At 38.8% G+C, this 20651-nt stretch overlaps 1 protein-coding gene across 2 annotated transcripts in view; it reads left to right on the plus strand.

Annotated features, from left to right (window-relative positions):
* Positions 1-20650, plus strand: part of HMGCLL1 (3-hydroxy-3-methylglutaryl-CoA lyase like 1) — a 92996-nt gene extending 72346 nt beyond the window's left edge. The window contains exons 8-9 of one of the 2 annotated variants that reach the window (XM_080389916.1): positions 6909-7034; positions 11365-20649. In XM_080389916.1, coding sequence (XP_080246042.1) covers positions 6909-7034; positions 11365-11478 — 240 coding nt within the window. In that variant the 3' untranslated portion in view covers positions 11479-20649. Of the gene's footprint in view, positions 1-6908; positions 7035-11364 lie in introns of both variants that reach the window. The other variant, XM_080389917.1, reaches the window with a different exon arrangement.
* The last annotated feature ends 1 nt before the right edge of the window (position 20651 follows it).

Genomic DNA, 20651 nt, shown 5'->3' on the forward strand with positions numbered 1-20651 from the left:
AGACTGGAAAGTCACTCAGTGCTCTGATGATCGTAGCATCTTCATGGGTTTCGAGAAGACCTTGAAACGCTTCTCCTGCTCCCCCTGCAGGGGCTGTGTCCCTTAGCAGGGGAGCAGCGCGAATTGTGTACAACCCCGAACTAGCAAGCCCCCCAGTGTCTTGTAAATAAGAGTTCACATGTTCAAAAAAGGAGCAAAATAAGCCTGCATAGGCAATACTAATAGTGATTTGTGAACATCTGCTTCCCCGCAGTAATTTTCGTTATGGCGTAGGATTTTTATTAGGACTTTCTAAGCTTTTCAAAATCTCAAAACCATCCTTGTTTAATGGCATCAATTCCCCCTAAACATCCTTGAACATTCTCTGAAGAACTGGATCCGCAACACAGATCTCAGCTGCTCAAGCCCATTGGTGAGAGGTGTTTTGTGCAGGTGATGCACTGTCAGCCAGAGACACAGATTTTCTGGCTTAGTTACAGAGAAATTGTGTCACAGTTCTTTGCTGAGGTTGAGGGAAGGAGCATGGTCAGCTGCTGCTGTCTTGGTCACTCAAGCATTGTAGCTATCAGCCTGACCAGTTCCTGATGAGGTGGAACTTTTCTAAGCTTGTAACTAAGGTCCAGACTGTGTGATCTCTTAAAATCGGTATTCCTTCTGTGCCAAATCTGAGAGTGCAAACCTACAAGAATATCTCCAAGAAGCTTGTGTTTGAATTATTGAATATTAGCATAACAAAGTGATTTTCTTCCCCCAAACTTGTTCTCGGAAGTGGCCAACCCCATTTTTCACTAAAACTTTCCAAAAAAATCCAGCCTGAGGCAGAGACAAGGCATGGAAAATATAAGCTGCAGCAGTTAAAGGCTGACAAAGTAATAAACAACTGAAAGTAGGGCCTTATGATGGAAAGTGTTAGGGAATTTTAACTCTAGATGTCATTGCCAGCTTTGCTTATAATAAATGTGTCAGTAGCAATATGAAAAGATGTGTGCCATAAGTTGAAGGAATGCTGTATTAACCTATTTTATGTGGCACGTCTACCCACAAATTGCTTGCATCTCAATATGTTTCTGGAGAAAAGGATTTTTTTTTTTTTCTTCACTGAATGTACTAATTTTCTAACTAAACGAACTGGGAAATTATAGATTTTAATGTAACAGTGACACCCTGTGGTCAGTAGTGATGAAGTTAACTCTGAAAAGTAGTGTTTTCTTTTGTGATGCATTAATCTTTAGCAAAAGCAGAGAGAAAAAGAAGCAGGAAGGAAATGCAGTTAACTTTCAGGGTTTTCCACAGAGAGATGTTGTCCCATTTTATTGCCTGATATGTAGAAATTTATGCTTCTGATTGCTCAAATACTAAAATAATATTTATTTGCATACATTTGTTTTATTGAAATAAAGGGGGATGTCAAGCCTTCATTTTAGACAACTTGTTAATGTAGCTCACAGAAGGGTCTCTGTGGGCACAGGCAACTTACAAAGCGCTGCTGTTGTTTGTATTTCTACAATTACCTTTGTCTCTACAGGAGAAGGCATTTTTCCTGATGGCTGGCATACCAAGTAGTGGTGGGTAGCAGACTGATGCCTGAGAGACACAGTACCATCCACGCCAAAAGTGTCAGCTAGGCATAGACAGGGGTTGCAAGATTAAACAGTGTTAGTCTTGTGCTGCCTTTTGTGTGGACAACCTTTGGCTTACCGTGTGTAGGTCCTCCTTTTACTTCTACCTCTCTTCCTTCTCCCTTCCTTGAACAAATGCTGAATACAGTGATTCTTTGTCCCATTTACATGCACCTATCTTTAAGACACTGCAGTACTGAACTTCACAGTGCTGTGGCCCCTAAACTACGTTGGACAACAAATCTTTTCCTGTTTGATGCATACCTGCATTCCTCAATATTATGGTTTCAAAATCTCATAGTTTTAAAAAAAATCCTTATTTGTGATACCTGTTTTATAGCTTCTGATTTATACCTCATGCATCCCTGCAGTTACTGACGCTGACTTTGCCATTGTTAAGAGAGGGACAAAGTTAAACTTATGTCCAACAAAGCCAGGTTTAAAGAGCAGTAAGGAAGGAGACTGATGTCCCAACAAGAAGTTATGGGGAGGTAGTAAAGCAAGCTGAGACACATGAAGCATTTATTGTTCACTGGCAATAATGGTTTCCTGTTAAAACTGGCTATTTGACAAAGGTGATGAATTTAATTCCTTGCTCTCTCATTGGGGAGTTAGGAAGCTAGTATGGGACAGGAGCAAAAAGTCTTCTGCCTTCTCTAGAGAGTAAGCTAAAGCTAGCCAAAGCTAAAGTTTGGAAGGTGTTCAGGAACCACTGTCAGGAATTTAGCGATTATCAAAACTCTGCAAGTGTCAAAAAGATTGGAGCACTGAAGTTGTCCTGGAAGCCAAGCCATTTTTCACCCACACACACATCCATACGTAAGCAGCGCAGTGAGTGCTCGTCTAGGACATATCCTACGACAGAGCTGCCGTGCAACTTCTCATGAATCTCAGCACAATTTAGTGACTGTCAGGAAGTGAGAAGACGACTGTGGGCTTGTAGATCTCATACTGACAGCGAATGTTTTGCAAGCTCAGATTGCTGAAAGGCTTGAAACTCATTATCTCCTGTAAAAGCCTGACAAATAGTGGACATGTGATGAAGGAAGAGGCCTTTTACACATTATGTCAGTTTTTAGCTTTGCTTTTAGAGCCCCTCATGGTTTTAATGGCTGCAAAAGCAAAACAGTTTCATAGCTGCTCAAACTTGCATAGAAGTTATTTATTAGGTGCTACTTCAGACTTTGCTTGGACAGGCTGGGCTGTAATATTAACCTCCAAATTAGTAGTGCTGCTGAAGGATGTTTTCCAACATCTGTTTTTAGCACTGCTAGAATGGAGCGTGGAGTATGGATTATTTAAGGGCTTTTTGAATGGGGCCACACTGGAGATGGACTACAGTGATTTTGCACATGAATCAGAAAAGGCCTGTACAACATGCAAGAGCAGACAGATGCAGCTGAGCCTGCTGCTGAAATAGCAGTACGTTGCAGTAGCCATCTTATCAGAAGCATTGTGAAGAGAACGTTAAAGAACAGTATCTTAAAGGCAGAGACACACCCGCTCTTGGCATATTAAGAGCACTGATTTGAGGACATTCAGATCTGGAGGTCAGTCAGAGCTGCTATATTACATATACCGTGTCAAGACCTTGTCTACAACTGGCTGAATGTTAAAATGGCAAATGCAACCTGATGCAGATGCAATTTTAGAGATGTGCATGTGTTGGTACACTACTTCTGGGAAGCAATGGTTTAAATGTCCTGTACCGGGATGAAAGCCACCACACCGAGGATGTTACCAATGTAAAGCTGTGACTAGACTTCCTTCTTTTTCTGTTTGGCAATAATAGTTGATGGTTTAAAAGACAATTAGCACTGTCCATCATCTAGAGGTTACTGCTCCCACTGCTTAGCCAGCAGAAGGCATTGTTTTTTGTGCTCTTGCATCTACGTTAGGCTAAATTGTCAGAGCTTACTCCAGTTTCCAGTGGAGGTAGAGTGAATTAACTCAGACGAGACTGCCCGAGAATACTAGGATGTGCTCGGACAAAGATAAATATTTCATGTTACCTTCGTGTTGCTGTGGTATCCCATACCCCTCCATGTGTTTGCAAACACTTTCAACAAACAATAAGAAACATATACCCCAGTGCTACAAACTTGCAATGCAAATGCAGCATTACAGGGGCATCACAAGTGTTTGTACAAGCACATCGAGAAATTAAAATGTAAATATATCTAATGCCTTTAGAAGACATGTTTTTAATGCTGGCAGCATGTTGTTTCTTGTTTTTTTTTCACAGTGAGAGCTCTGTGAAGGACTGGAGCAGGCTACTGATCATGATATACACCAGCTTTGATCTGGCAAACTTTTGTGGCTGTTTTCACCAAATACAGTTTAGTTGACGTTTTTCCCATTTTTGCACAAGAACAAGCATTTCATGAGATAATTCACTGGTGTTAGAAAGTAACTGCTTATACGCTTCTAAAACTGTTTCTGAGTCTGCTGATATTCCCTAGGAGTTTAACAGCCGTGATGTACCTCAGCACATTATTTGCCTATAGGTTTTATCCTCAAGTAAAAGTTACTGAAAATAAGTACATCGAGAATGCTCTAGCTGTTATGACAGAAGCATACAACTGAAAATAGGAAAACTCCATGAAAGGCACTTTTTTCTACCTTTTCATCTGTGAAACAGTCGTTTCTGATGGAAAGCTTAAAATCAGACGGAGAGAGCAGGCATGGTAGTGGGATGCATGCTTGTATTGTACCAGCACATCTACATGTTAGTCTCCCTTACCTCTTCCCCAGACCTTCACCGTACCCTAAGTCTTCCCATTAAGAGTCCTTAGGTGTGTTTCTGCAGGCACACTTGCAAGCTTGAAAGCTACCACTGTGGAGCTTGAAGCAATGACTTCCAGAGTAAATGTATGGATCTTAGCAGACAGTGCAAAAAGAGACGGAATTTCCAGTTGCAAGCTATCCTAAATGCATGCCCTCTGTGTGTTGGACACAGATGTGTTGTGTAACACATTTTCTGACCGGTGGGTTACACAAACAAAGTGTGTGACAAGCGACTGAAATGTGAAACATGTACTCGGTGATTCATTTCATAATTCACAGATTAGTGTGCTTTAAAATACAATATCCCTTCTTAGACAGCCTCTTTGTGTGAGCAGTATTAAGCAATACTGTCGTGCCTGTCACAGTTATGCACTGCAGCTCCTTTGAGGTCTTTGTCGCAGGCGTTGAGCAGTTACCTAGCTCAAGGTAACGTTCCCTGTCTGAGAACGGGAGCTGGGACAACACTTCATTGGAGTACTCTATTATTGCCTTCCAGAAACGTTGGGATTTCAAAGAGTAAGGCCAATGATAAAACTATAGAAAGGATAAAACTAGAAGGAAATGCAACAAAACATTAGGGAGGTTTACTTCAGAAGTAAAAAAAAACACACTGATGGGTCTGTTTGGAAAGGGGACTTGGCAACTGCAACATGGAGGAGATCGCCTTCTGCCTGCCTCACCAGCTGGTGCACGCCTGGCTGTGGAGGAGAAGCTAAGGTCCCAGAGCAGCCTGCAGGGACAGCTCGGTCCCTCAGAAGGAGAGCAATGGAGATCAGCTCTCCGTGCAGCCGGGCCTCTAGATCTTACTGACCTGCAAATGTGAGCAACAGGCATGGTTTAACCTCTGAATTGCTCCGGACCCAAAGCCAAAGTTGGAGTTTTGAACACATGTCTCTGCACAGGAATGCCTGTCCTGAATTTGAGCTGTGATCGCACTCTGGTTTGCCTGCCCGACTTCTCCTTCCAAACTTCTCGTCTGCCTAAATTAGCCCTAGGGGGTGGAGAACCCTCTAGTGTGCTTAAGGTAGAGAGAAGCTGGTGTCTTTGAACACCTGATGACCTTTCTGCTTAATGCCATTGCTGTCTCTGGTTATCTCTGGAGCCTGGATGCCTCCTGAGGTGTATGATCTTTTTCAAGAGGCAGACTGAAGAGCTTTCTCTGACAAGGGGGACCCGGTGTCCTGGATCATATACATAATATGTTATTACAGAAAGAAATACTTCCCAGTTTCAGCTTTATTTTAAAATCACAGAAAGAAGAGGGTGCAAGAGCTCACTAAACAAATCAGTGGAAATCACAGGCTCAGTTTTTTCCCTCCATGACCGATCTGCCAGGGAAGGCTTTGTCCCATAGGAAATTTAATACTATCTTTTAAGCAGAGTTGGTAACTGGTTTACTATTTTTTATCATGAATATGCTGAGAGAGAATCAGGAGAGAGAAAACACTTGGATGCTGTAGGAAGAAAATAAAAATGGGAGAATTATGAAGTTATGACAGCTGAGTGTTTTTTCAAGTCATGATTTAAATGAGAAAGCTTTAACACTGTGCACCAATTATTCCCTTAAAAATATTCAAAGTAAAGCTCAGAACCTCTGTCTATGAGAACTTCTGTTATATGCAAGCTGTTCAGTTATTCCAAGCATCTTAAAAACTAGGCTTTTGCATGCATCTCCAGGACTTCTAAAGTATGAAATTTACTGTTTTGAGGGTTGTGTTTTCTTCTAGACTGGTGAATGTGGTAAACAATGGGTCAGATTCACCAGGATAAAATTCTTTAAGCTTTTATTTACAGTTGATTTGAACCCATGAACTCTAACAGATCTGGCAAAATTTAATTCTTCCTTACATTTTGGTGTTGATTTGGGTGAAAATACTGTGTAGTGTTCCTCTAAAACACAAACAAAAAAGTTATTTACATGGTGGCTTTATGAACTCTAATAAAGAGGAAAGAAAAGAAAATTAGAAGAGAGAAAATGCTCAGGAAATTCTTTGTGGAAGAATAGCCATTAATACAAAACACATTTTAGAGGGTAGATGTCCCAAAATCTTTTGGATGACACATGAATCAGATGCTAATATGAAGACTTCCAACTTGCAAAGACTTACACATATGCTTAAAATTATACATTTGTATAAACACATTGATTGTGTTTGGTTGCATGTAAGACTTTGCAAGAATAGATGCACTGTTTATAAACAACATGTAGAGAGACACAGAGAGAAAACATAAACCTCTGTTTCACTCTAAACCAGCAATCATCTTATCTGCTGCATGTAATGGACCATTAGTTCTTTGTTCCACGTCCTGTGTTTGAAGAGTCTTACCTTATAAAGATGTCAGAGCTAAGGCCATTATAAGGAATTTCTTCTGAGGAACACATCCATTTGTGGAGAAATGTGTATTTTATCCATAGTAACTAATACGTCTAGCACGCTATTTATGAATGATTATAAATAATACTCTATGCTGATGTTGCATTTTTGTGTTGTTACCTTCCAGATGGGAGTTACTGTAGTGGATTCATCTGTTGCAGGACTGGGTGGTTGTCCCTATGCAAAAGGTGCTACTGGAAACGTAGCCACAGAAGATGTGATATACATGCTTAACGGTCTGGGGGTCAACACAGTAAGATATTTTTACTTTCTACTTAAGACACTAAGAAAAACAAATTATTCTAGAAAAGATATGATACGTACTTGACAATTACTTGTGCTGTACAATAAAACATTGGGAGGAAGTAGTAGTTTTTGCAAACTCATGCTTTAACATGGTTTGACAGATCACATGAGTGATGTTGACTTTACTAGGCAATTTAGAGTAGAACCGGTTTGTGTATTTGACAGGAAGCTGAATAATGCCCTGCTCTCTACCTGGAGATCCCTACCTATGAGGAGCTCAGTAGCAACTGGTTTGAGTCATTGCTATGCCTCAGTAACCACAAAAAAATCACTACTGTAGACACTGCTCTGGAAGTCTGATCAGCTTTACAATGGAAAGACTGAGCAGACCTCAGTTCTTTTCATAGAACTTTGGATTTGGTTCAGAGTGCTTATTTGTTGATAATTTTTCTGGCTTCAAAGTAGAAAAAAAGTTTAGTGTTTGGAAGTCAAGCACAGGACATTGCTATTTCTCAGGTGTCCACTTAATATATTTAAAAATTGTACAAAATCTGTTACTGGCTAGTAAGCTTCATGGTCATTTTTATTTCCATTCTTGTTCTTGGAAGAGAAGGCAAAGCAACTTATTTGCACTGAGCTGCACTTTGATGAACTTTGCCAGTGAGCATCCACACTTCAAGAGGACACATTTAGTATCCCTGGCTCAGCTGGCATGTTATTTATTCTGTATTCCTGGGAACCAAGAGATGCTGCTTTCCCCAAAGAATGTGCTCTTTGGTCTTCCTGTTGATCGTCGTTGTTCTGGAAACGTGGCATAATGAGTTTGTGCTAACTCAAGCAATACAGTGACTTTACCTTTAACTTAGACATAGACTTTGGGAGTCAGGGTCAAAGAAGAACATATAAAGACCTGCAAAAACTGCAGCGTGTGTGGTTTGGATTTAAACTGCTGCAGAAAGAAATTGAAAAGCCTGATGTCTGAAACATGAAGATCTGAGTTACCAGAGATCTTACCACTGATCTGTAGGTTGCAGTTCCGTGTGGCGATCATGCCAATGGAGTTCTTTGCCATAAAAGGGTCATGGAACTTGTTGCTGAACTGTACATCTCCTGAGCATTGTTAAAGCATATTCAGTACTTTACAGAGTTCACGGAGTTCATCTGCTTTCATGTGCTTCTTAGGGAGTTTGGGTAGATGTCAGATACTTGTTTAGAAAAGGTTTAAACATTTAATCACAAGTGTCCGTTTTACAAGTGGACTCTGTTTCGAACTGTTCATACATGCTTTGGGATAGCTTTTTTTCATGAAGAATGTGCTTATTCTTTAGAAACAACACAGTTCTTTGGAATAAGGAGAAGAACCATGCATTTCACTTCACATTGCTATGCACCTTAGACTTAGGTTTTCATTGTGGTCTTTCCTTGGGCAAAATACCCACTGACTTTTCCAACTGACATATAGCAAAAGGAATAATTTAAATAAAAATACCCTGATTAAATGAAATATACCTGTTCCAGGCTTCTTGATAAGATTTATTAATCTGTTAATGATCTTGTGTCCAAGCAGGGATCTAGCTTGTCCTAAAGGCTGATACCAAATCCCATGGAGATAAGAATCTCACAATCAAACACTTAGTCCTCCTTTTGGTTTTTTAGTGTTAGATTATGCGATAGCAAAACACAGGGCTTTGCTTTTTGACTCTTTTCTGGCTCATTAAGAAAATAGTGGTTTACTGGTTGAGAGACATGGAACCTTGAAATTATTACCTTAATATATGACCTTTGGTCTTTTCAGTGTTGGTTTTTGATACCATGGCCAATTCTGTAAAATCGTTATCACAAAAATCTATTAATATGTCCTTTTTTGTGTAATGGCATAAAATGAAATTGTAATTATTAATACTGTCCATTTGCAAGGAGCGTTTTCTCATGTTCCTCTCAGCTATGCACTAAAGCTTTCATTTTGTTGACTGAAGTCACTTACAGTGTCAGCTAAAGGATGGACAGTATTTAAGTGTATATTATTGAGTTCAGATTGACTAGATACATCAAAGTGGTAACTGGTGCTTGTTCTATACTGTTCTTCAGAACACATAACCAAGAAAGTGATGTGTGAAATGAATCTCCAGCAGGCTAAATGTGAAATTATTTTCTAGCAGAGCCCATATACAAAAAGATTTATTGGTTGCACCATGGTGATGGATAGATAATTATGTCGTAGATCATTAATGCTTAGGAAACTTTGTAGGGAGACATACATTTTCTATAAAAACAGTTTCTATATGATTCCTATGTAATTACAATAGTAGTACTTGTGCTTACGATGCCTTCAAAGCACTTGGAAAACAATGCACCTTCCTGAGAAGCAGCTAAGTGCTGTTAGCCTCACATTATTGACACCGAAACCGAAGTACAGAGAAATAATAGACTTGGTATTTATGAATGCTGAAGGAGATCTGGTTAACTGAAGTCAATGGGAGTTAAAGGACTTTGCCTTCTGGCAGAAGCTCCTCTGATTTAGGGCACTTATCCAACTTCATAGGTACTATTGGAAGTACTTGTCGTTGTGTTCCATAGTTTCATTCCTTGGTGTCAAGGAATAATTCTGGATATATGGAGTGTTTACCAAGTACACTTAAGTACATTTCTTAATATCTCTCTGAAGACATATTATTTTGACTCAACAACTTTACAAACACCTGTCCCTACTCTTTTCCCATCTTCATCTGTGAGTCATGCTTGTGAATTCTGGGGTTTCTGCCCTCATGGTAATCCTCTTTGGTCCACAACACTTACATAAGAAGAATTTAAAAGGCAGAGGTGCTTGTGTTCCATTTAATGAATGTGAACCTTGAACATACGTTTTTTATCAACACTTACCACATTATGCAGTGTTACAGTCCTGAAAATGTGAATTTTGTATAGTTTGGGGATTTTATTTTGCCATCTTCCGTAGTCTGTCTACCAAGTATGTCTATGATGGTATGTTTCTGATTTCTTCCTAGTAAAAAAGCACAGATGCTCTAAGAATTTTTTAGATTACGTTATGTGCAATAGCACTCTACAAACTAAGCCTAAGTAATGGCCAATAAAAGATAAACAGAATATGCTGAAATCACCCTTGTTATAACTGTATTAAAATGAGACAGTTATGAAAGAGTGTCTTTGAACAATGTTTTAGATGGTGCTAAATACTAAAGGTGGTTGTAACTTTGAAGCATTTTTTTTCAAATTCAAAATGTTTTTGATTACATTTCTGTGAAGTAATTTTCATTCTCATTAACATTTTTAGCCAACTCCAAGAATGAAAAAGGCAAATTTTTCCATAGAACATGAAAATAAGTGCTAGATCCAAGTAGGGGATGAAGCATTTAAGTCAGGTCCTGGTCTGAACTTCAGTGCAGAAACCCTTAAGTGATACGAAAGTGTATTTCTGGTACATTTTGTGCTCTTTAATGCTGAATGACACACTTCTCCCAGTTTTATGTGACTACTCAGTGTATTGGTAGTTCATAGTCCCCTTTCGCATCCCTCCTACAGGTACTTTACTGGCTTCTAAATTCCAGTCTTTGGAGCAAGTATTTCTATCACTCACATGCTCTGACTCTAAAACTTTCACTATACGTGAATAATCCAGGAGGCTAATAAATATTTTTTTTCCTCTTTAATCAGTGATCTGATTCCATTTTAGCAATCAAGCAGTACTGATATGTATCTTATATTAGTTAAAAACAGGTTGATTGCTCAAGGGACTATTTTTTAGCATGGGCAGATCAAGCAGCTGCAATTTTTTGCCCAGTTGTGCTGGCAATGTAAATTTTAATTTTGCATTGAAAGGAACTTCTTTGAGAAGGAGATTCTATTTGTTCAAGAGAATGTGGGATCCCATTTCGTGCTGAACTTATTGGCCAGTACAAGTGTATTTCTTCCGTTCTTCTGAGCTGCAAATGAAATATTTCTAAGCATGAGGTTTCTTAGCATTGGGTGATAAATAAGTACAGCACATTTGTAGACACTATATTTTTCTTCCAACTTCTTCTAGTTGTTATTCCAGTTCTTTATTCCAGATTCTTTTGAGCTGGAAAGATATTACTCAAGTCTTTGGTCCACTGCTGTTAGGATAAGAAATCACTTTCAAAGTGGTAGAACCTTCCAAATAACTAGAAGCTGTGACTATTGTGTAATTCACTGTAACTCTACTGATCTCCATTACCAACCTATGACATGAATCAGGCCCTTTGCAAAAATTAGACCCTGGAGCAAAAAAACAGGGAGTTTAAGCCTTTTCAACATATGCATTTATTATTATTATTAACTATTTCTCACCTCTTTTTTAGGGAGTAAACCTTTATACAGTGATGGAAGCTGGAGATTTCATCTGTACAGCTTTGAACAAGAAAACAAACTCAAAGGTTGCACAAGCTTCCTTCAATACTGGAACTAGCAATTAAATGGATTTTTTTGGCAGCTTAATTACATTTGTCATCTACCGTGACCGAAGATATTTATGTCAAGAAAACAAATGCAACAAAACCATTTCCACAAAGATCCAAAACCAGTACCCATATGTAATTTTTTATTATGGGAAGAGTTATTGTACTGTACTTTCTTGTAAAGAGTTGTCCGATTTCTAAGTAAGAAATAGATGACTCTAGTATAGAACTCTGTGCCTGGTGGTTCTACAGATGATAAAAATGTGTAAACACCAACACCAGGACATTTTACCTTGTTTGAGATTGAATTTTAGTTCTTTTCAGGAAAACTGCATATAACAGCAAATACATAGTTAAGTTTTAATCAAGATGACTTCTAGAACAGTACAAATATTTGCAGTAGTTTATGAGATCCCACACTGTGTGTGGCCATTCTATTATGTGTTTTATTTATATGAATCTTTACTTTTCATTTGTAAAGTCAGTTGTTTTAAGAACATGGAGCCAAATCTGAATTCACTATAAGAATTTTTTAGCAATAGCACTTTTAATTTTTGTTTTGTTTAACATCTGTTAAGTTGTGGATGACTTTATCTTGTTCCAAGACTTTGTGGTGAATGGCAGTCTGCCACATTCTCCAAATCTAATGCAAATCTCCTTATTTGTTATTTAAGTTATATTTGTTGTAGTTGGGATTTTTTGTCAACTGTATTAAAACCTGATTATATAAAGCAACTAAAATTGGCAAGGTTTTCAACCATCATTCAGGGTAGTAAGAGTGTAGAAGGGGCTAAATTTTTATCCCAAGATCTCATTGACCAATTTGATTTTTTATTCTATAGTCTGTGCATTTACATTCTCACTTACAAGTCACGAGTTTTGGAGGATAATAATATTCTGCTGGACTAGCTTACACAAAGGGAACCACTTACATTTTTTCTTTGTGATCTACTGATAGTGGTACTGTTCTTTTAAATGTCTTAGTTCAGCAGAGATGCCAGTGAACTGCATTTTCATTTTTAGATCAGAAATGGACAAATTCAAAGAACAACCTTACCCTATCTATAAACTGTCAAAAGTGCCATGAAAATACTGAAATTTTTTTAGTCTGAAATATCAGTACTGTTATTGTTTGTGTAGGATCCTTCTGTAATTCTCTGTGTACTTAACCTTGAGCTATATTTTTTCTGAACATAGCCTGTTAACATGGTAATCTAAAATCCTTTCTCCATATTCTCCATTTTCCTCCAAAATATGAAAGACTGGGGAGAGTTAAGCTGAAAGAAAATGTAAGAAATCATGTAAAGAAGGAAAAAGCTGAGTAATTTTTGTCTGGGACTCAACTCTGCCAAGTTACAGCTGAGTCTCAGTTTGCCTTTGAAATTCCAAAGTGAACTTTTTCTGAGATCTTTTAGCCAGTATTGTAGTTTAAGATTGGCACAGCTTAAGAAAGTACAAATTTGCATGCCAGGTAACTCAAAGCTATAAATTTGATATAAAACCTCTGTCCTGTTTATGCTGTAGTGATAATCAAGGCTAATACAAATTGTTTCGCTGTTCTCATGGAAAGAGTCAAAGAATAAGCAAAGAAATGTGCTCGGGTGAGGCAGGAAATATCTTGCCTATCAATCCAAAATACTAAATTGCACCCTTTCCTACAGTGTCTAGAAGACCTTCAAGTACTCTTAAAGATGTGATCACCCTGATTTACTTGTCCTGCTCTGGATGCATAGTTGGATCACCACAGAAAATGCTCTGTCCTTGTTTTCTCAACTTCTCAGCTGGAGCTTTGTTATTTAGCAGCCACTATGACTCATATATCAAAATATGAAATTCAATAAAACTAGGTCTTGAACTGTTCACAGATTTTAAAATTCTGTAACGGATTAGATCCAATGAAGAAGTGAGGAATCTGCAGCAGTACTTAGTCTAATAATTAGTAGTTAAGCCCTACCAAGCTGCCAGAATTGACATCCTAAGGACTCACTAATTCAGGTGCCATTTACCCCTGAAGGTGACTAACCATACTGTACTACTTTTCTGTTTAACAATAAAATTTCAGCTTCTGTGCAGGCACAGGATTAGCTCATTTTGAGCTGAGGTATGCAGTTCTCATGTAAGCCTGATGAATTTTCTTCCACCCAAGATCCTGTGAGCATGTTTAACCGACATAAGCAAGATTGAGCTTCTCAAAGAAGGGAAGTCACCCCGTAAAAATACAAAAGTAGTTGTGATTCAAACCACCTTTTAAATGTTAGCCTGAATTTTGGACTAAACAATTGATCCAAGATTAGCTTGCTACTCAGCCTGGGGAGATTTAAATGCACATTTTTTGGCATCCTAATCAATGGATCTAACCACCCAGCTATATACAGACTGAGAAAGAACATACTTTCTAGTGGATCTGGATGAAGATGTGCCATTGGTTAGCATGGAATTAAAAATTCCTGAGTCCAGAAAGATCACAAGAAAATAATGTCTCTGCAACAGATTTTTTCCTTGAAGATGATGATGGTGGCTTCAACTGTAGGCCAAGTTAGGAACCGAGCTGACGCTGTCCACTTTTTTGGTAAATGTACTAACTACAACATCTTAGATAAAAGTGAGTGGTTTCACTATTGCCACAACTTTTGCATTAAATAAAATACCTATGTAGAGTATAGACTGTAGAATAAAAACTAGCTCTGCTTAGTTCTTTGGGAGTTCTAGATGTCTATGTTCCTAACTACCACGAAGGATTTCTAACTGTGGTGCAAGGAGACCCTTACTGTGTGGAAGAGTTTTCAGACATGCCTTTGTGCATAGTGCATCCTAGGCTTCTCAGCATCTGGGCTGTCCAGTTTGCAATTCTAAGGCTCTTATCTCACCCTATGCACTAGAACAGGTTACCGGTTAAGTCACAGGGACAAACAACCTAAAATGCCTTGGTTCTTTATTGGATCTGATTTAGAAACTACTTGGGAGCTTGTGGAGTGCTGTAAATGCAGGTCTGTTACTCTGTAAAGATGTGAGCATTGGAAAAGATGAGCAGTCACATCTGGAGCCTGTTCTTTACCCACACGTTCAGCTTCAACCACGTAGTGAGTTATAGCAATCCAGGGTGGAGGTCACAGACAAATAGGTTGTTTGTCAGGATCGTTACAAGGGAGGAAGAAACAGAGCCAAATTCCAAAAAACGCCAATGTTTATGTGCCAAAAGTACCACCTGGGATGAATTTAGTCCTGTGGGTACAGGTAAGCAGTGCCCATAAAATCCCTCTTTACTTGTAGTGTGACTGAGAATCCTGAGACATCTCATGTTCTCGCTACTGAAATTTGTTAGGCACATAAAGCACTGGTGATCTGCTTTCCTGGGCTGGCATCACTTTGACTGTGTGGAGCAATTTAATGCCTAATCTTTGGCTTCACAAAATAGGCCTGTATTGCCCTTAAGATCAAGGGCTAATGCAGTAGCTGTGCCATGCGTGTCACTCACATAGGCAGCATTGAACGCAGCACATAATAAAGCAGTTGAGACCACATCCCTTCAAAAACATGGCAAGTCTTGGGATGGTGCTACTGCTCTCCAGTGCTTCTGACTTTCTAAATTATTATGTTTATATTCAGCTAATGGTGCCCTGCTCTTTTAGTCCCTGTCAGTGTACCCCACTGAACACATTGCTGTCCACTCTGAAGCAACCCTCTGGCTGCAAAGGCTTGCATCCAGGTGTTTGGCTTCCGTGAACAGGTGTTCTTGTTACTGTGTCATTATAAAAATTATATCTATATATATACGCATTTGTTGAAAGGGATCAAGAAAAAGCAAGAGCACTGAATATCATGGTTACACTGTTGGAATGTGGGGACATCCCGTCTCCCTGTCTGTTTTGCTGGTGGTCCTCTGTAAATGCTCAGAATGAGATAGTGTAACCTCTGAGGGTATGAGGGAGAGAAGTAGTTACTGACTGTCCTCACGGAATCTTATCAGAGACAAATTAGATGCACCAAGATATATACTTCTATGATTTGGAGACTTTCTTCTGTAGCTCACTGTACCGAAGGCACTGCAGAGATCTCACAGAACATGGAGATCATCCTATGTGTGCCAGGGCCATGGAGTTTATAAACTGGAGTTCCCAGTAGCTTGTCTTTTTCCTACATTGTTGGCAATAGCTAGAAAGTCAAATGCTGGCTTTTTTGGCTGCTCAAGATATTATGTAGTTCTAAAGGTATGGCTAATGTGCATTTTTGCAGAAGCCGATCTGTTTTGTTGGTAATGGACATAACTGTTCTTCAGTGCCTTTCACAACACAGCAATGACATGGATCCCATAGGTGGATAGTGCTACTGTCTTCCAGCAGCAGCAGCTTGCTTTGTAGTTTAAACTTTTATGTATTGAGGCAACTTGGCTCTGGACCAGCACTTTAATATTTCATTTTCATGTATAACCAGAGTTTATGGAAATAAGTGAATATTCTGGCCTTGTGAATAAGTCCAGAGAAGCTTTAGCTAGTTTTCCTTTCCTAATAGCATCATTTGAGTTCATAAAACTTTTATTATCTTAATAAGGAGTCAGCAAATGAAGACTGCAAGTCTGTGAGGTAAAATTCCTATGTTTGGGATCAGTGCTGTTGAAATGAAAAAATGCTTGTCCAAAGGGTTAGTGTGAATGTATAAGATCTGCCTATTTTTTCATGGAGTTATTTTTAAGTTGTAGAAGTGATACCTAAAAATGAGTATTCTCTGTCACTGAGTTTTCCTGTTTCTTAGACTGCCTTAAGTTCTCTTTATTGATTGTGAAATGCATAGAGAAGTGACTAAACAGAAGAATCGGTCTGGAGAAGTGAATGAAAGACACTTTCCACTTCTTGAGTTGCTGATCAATGCTTTTCTTTTGTTATATCTTTTAAGATTATTTTTCTCTATGGTCCTGCTTTAACTCAGTGTTGAACTTCATTGCTGCAATAACACAGCAGGCAGAAGGACTACAGCCAAAGTCAACTTAGTCCTTTGAAACTGATGTCAAAGAGATTATATGTTTGTTAAGGAATTGTCATGTACCCTCTTGGTTAAATGCATTTGTGAGTTTGCAATGTGTGGTGCTACAGCTGAAATAAAATCTATCTCAGTGTTTGTTGAAACTGATATGCTCATGTATTACACCAAAATCAGCAGCTCTGACTAACCAGCTCACACATACGACATTAGCAAATACAAGCTGTCACTCTGACCTGCACGCCTGTGTTGACTTTGTTACCTCGTAATCAATTTTGAGTGCATTTTTTTTAGGACTACCTTTTTATCAGTTGTTCCCATGTGCTTTTATAGCTCACAAATCTCTTCTAAGTTACTAGGGAAACATTTCTTCCCTCCATTAACTGAACATTAAAAGCTACAGCCAGGAATGGAGGTAGGAGTTGAAAAACTCAATGAGGCATTCTCTAACTTCAGATGTTCCACCGCAGAGCGCAAATCTGTGCCCTCTAAGTGATGTCTAAGACCCCCTACACACTTCATGGGAGAATGAATGATTTCAGCATGTGGTCTGAAACATCAGCAAGTTGATCAGGGAACTTTCTTGGAAAAGGCAACAGCAAAATTCCCTACCCCACGCTACCATTGAAGTGCCTCAACATAAGCTGCAGTTAGTTATCTGCACCAGTGTCATGGTTTCACCCCAGCCTGCAACTAGGTGCCACGCAGCCACTTGCTCACTCCCTCCTGCCCTGACACGTTGGGATGGGGGAGAAGAATCAGAAAAAGGTAAAACCTGTGAGTTAAGAACAGCTTAATAATTAAAATAAAGTAAAAAATAATCATCAACAAGAATAATAATAATAAAAACAGTATTAGAGAACAAAAAGAGAGAGGGATAAAGTGCAAGAGAAACGAGTGATGCACAATACAATGTCTCTGCACCCACTAAGCGATGGCCAGCAAGTCCCCGAGCAGCAGTTGACACCTCCAGGCCAACTCCCTCCAGTTTATATACTCAGCACGATGTTCTGCGGTATAGAATACTGCTTTGGCTAGTCCAGGTCAGCTGTCCTGGCTCTGCTTCCTCCCATCTTCTTGTGCACCTCCTCACTGACAGAGCATGGGAAACTGAAAAGCCCTGACTTCTGGTAAGCACTACTTGGCAACAACTAAACCAGTGTGTTATCAACATTATTCTCATATTATATCCAAAACACATCACTGTACCAGCTACTAGGAAGAAAATTATTCCAGCTGAAACCATGAGAGCTAGCATGAATTCAACAGTTAGTTTTTTCTCTGGTGCAAAGACACCCATGGTATTTTTTGAAAGAACTGAATGGTGTTCGCTCTTTTAAGGCATCACCTTTGGCATGGTGTGGGTGCTGCTTCTATCCATCTAGTTTCTATCCAAACTAGCCTTACTAGTTTGATCTGCTACATCTAGCTCAGAGTACTAGGATGCAATTCCACAACAGCCTGAAAAGGCTGTCTGTCCTAGAAACCCATTCTTTCAGCTCACTAACAGGTGAGATGGCTGAGGAAAATCTGCCTTTTGAAGAATTCAAGACCCACTGTGGCAAGACAGAAGTGGAGACTTGAACTTTACAGCCTTGTAGCTTCAATACTGCGTAAGGAACAACTAACTAGTCCTTGCACTTGTCTCAAAAACTCTTTACACATTTAATTTGAAACGATCTTTAGATAAACTGCATAAACAATCATGAAAGAAAAAAATGAGCCCAGTATTCCCCCTTTCAAATGAGAACACTGTAAAGCTAAAATTTTTGCTTTCTCCCTCTAGCGCAATCAGTCTTTATTTCTTCACTCTCCTAGCTCCAGTGGAAGAGGGATGAACACCACATCCTTACCCAAAACAACCTATGTCCTGGGAATCCCAAGTCATCATTGAGACTTCCATTTTCCTCAACTGGGAATCAGGTGCAGATGATTTTCCTCTCTTCAGGGGAAAAGATTTTAATGATGAAGCTCTTACAAAGATACTACTTCTTCCATCATGAAACTGTTCATGAAGCAGTTGAGTCTAATCATGATCACTTGAATACAGATCATCCCAGCAGAAATTCTTTTATTTAATAACACCTAGATACAATTGACAGAATACAGTGTCACTAGGAAAGATAAATCCAAAGAATACATTTTACATGTATAATGGAGGAAATGTACTTTTCCATTAGGCATTACAGTCAGTTCTAATGAAGAGAGTCTGTAAAATTACAGAAGCAATGCAATAGCCACTAAATATCTTGCTGTCTTTCACAGTAACTCACATATTTACCCTTGTTTTCAAAGACGTTTTACATACTTGTGTGTGTGTGTGTGTGAGTGTATGTGTGTCTAAGCACATATATAAGCAGAGTTCCTAGTATCTAAATATAAGATAATTAGAAAACAAAAAGTTTATAAGACAGAAAGTTAAAAAAGATGTTTTTTTGTGATTGGGGTTTAGTTAAATCTGAATATAAATGGTTTACCTGAAATTTTGTGACACAGGGGGTTCAGCATTGCATCTTTTTTTTTGAAGTCAGATTGAAAACCCACACAGGGTTCACGTCATATGTATACTGCCTATATAAAGAGATGTTTTACTGCAACACTGATGAAAACATATTCTCAACAGTATTTTCAGTTTGAACTTTTTCCTTTTCACACATTTGAAATGAATATTAATATACTTCTTTCAAAATACCTATGTGGTGGGAGATAAATTAGTTCTGCAAATTAGTGGATTGATAAGGGAGATTGTTGTGTTTAACAAACTAACCAACTTTGCACTTTTCTGTTGTTTTTTTTTTGTCCAAAGGCTGGATGAATTAGTAATGACATAGCATTTGATTGCAAAACAAGAAGGAATTTTTCGTTTTATGCCGATCCTAAAGAAAGAGAAAATGTATTTTGTAAGAATTGTTAAACATTTCTAAAACTCTGCCCAGTAGAATTACACACCTAAGATTTTGCTCTCAGATTATCAAGCCATCAAAGCCAGAAGCAAAAGTCACACTGAAGAGTAGAGATTCTTGCTCTTCTGATCACATCATAAATTTCTAGCCCTAGATCTGAATCAGTCATGGTCAAAGCTGGAGCTGAATTCAGTGGAACCAGTGTTACATTCCTGATACTGTTCGTTGTGTGAGTTACATTTAGTGGGAATCCAGATAAAATTCAAATTAATCAAATTCAAAATAAAATTAATTCGTCAGATGCTATCATAGCAAGTCCATTGTCCTGTGCTGACCAGAACGAGATCGTTACAAAGATATAACAAAAACAACTAATTGCTAGCAAATAGAAGCTTAAATCTAGCAAAACAACTCCGCTACAGGGAGAAATCCAGAGCTCATAGCCAGAAAGTAGAATCCAGAGTGGTGTGTTAGGGACCATGACTCCCAGTACAGTGCACGGGGAGAATTAGGCACTTCGGGTATTGCCTAGAGACAATGAATAGGAAACACAGATGGTGAGACGGGTCATAACTTCTCTCTTGAGAAGCAGGCACTACACTTCTGCCTCAGGCAAGTGGCTTTCTCCACTGGGCAGTCAGAACATAAAATGGTTTCTAAAATTACTGCATTCAGATTGGCAAGGCTCACTCATTTCTTTTTGAGGGATATTGGAGGAGAAAGAAAAACCGGTTTCAGCAGCAGCATACTGAGGTCAAAGCATTAGCCTAGATAGTCAGTTTAATTCCTCATTGTACTGAAAGGGGTTGCAATCCTGATCTCCTCGTACCCTGCAAGTGTTCCACTCCACCGTCACACTAGAGGCAACCTACCTGTGACTGCCACCTTACAAATATCACATCAGCACCTGGGAACCTAGTGTACAAAATTACCACATATGTACTTTTTAACAGCTCTCTAAAACGTTTCTGAGTGGATTTTTTTCCTTTCTGCGAGCTACCTTCAAATTAGAAGGGTGGGGTTCAAAGGTTGCCACTGCTGGGCAGATTTATGCTGATACAGCGTTTAGACCAGTCATGTGTATCTAAACGTGCAGCTCAGGACAGATCTGTGAATCTATAGAAATCAGGGAGGGTACAGTTCTGCTTTCTTTTTAGCTTGTGAAAAGTTTAATATGAGTTAATAAATATAAAAATCTTTTGTATGCTCAACTACAAAATTCCATAATTTATAGTAGTTTTTCTAATATATATTTTATTATCGCATATGTACAACAGGCTGGCTTTCAAGAATAGCCTTGAAAAGCATAAGCAA

This window comes from Falco punctatus (genome assembly GCF_963210335.1).
Source record: "Falco punctatus genome assembly, chromosome: 5".
Taxonomy (NCBI): domain Eukaryota; kingdom Metazoa; phylum Chordata; class Aves; order Falconiformes; family Falconidae; genus Falco; species Falco punctatus.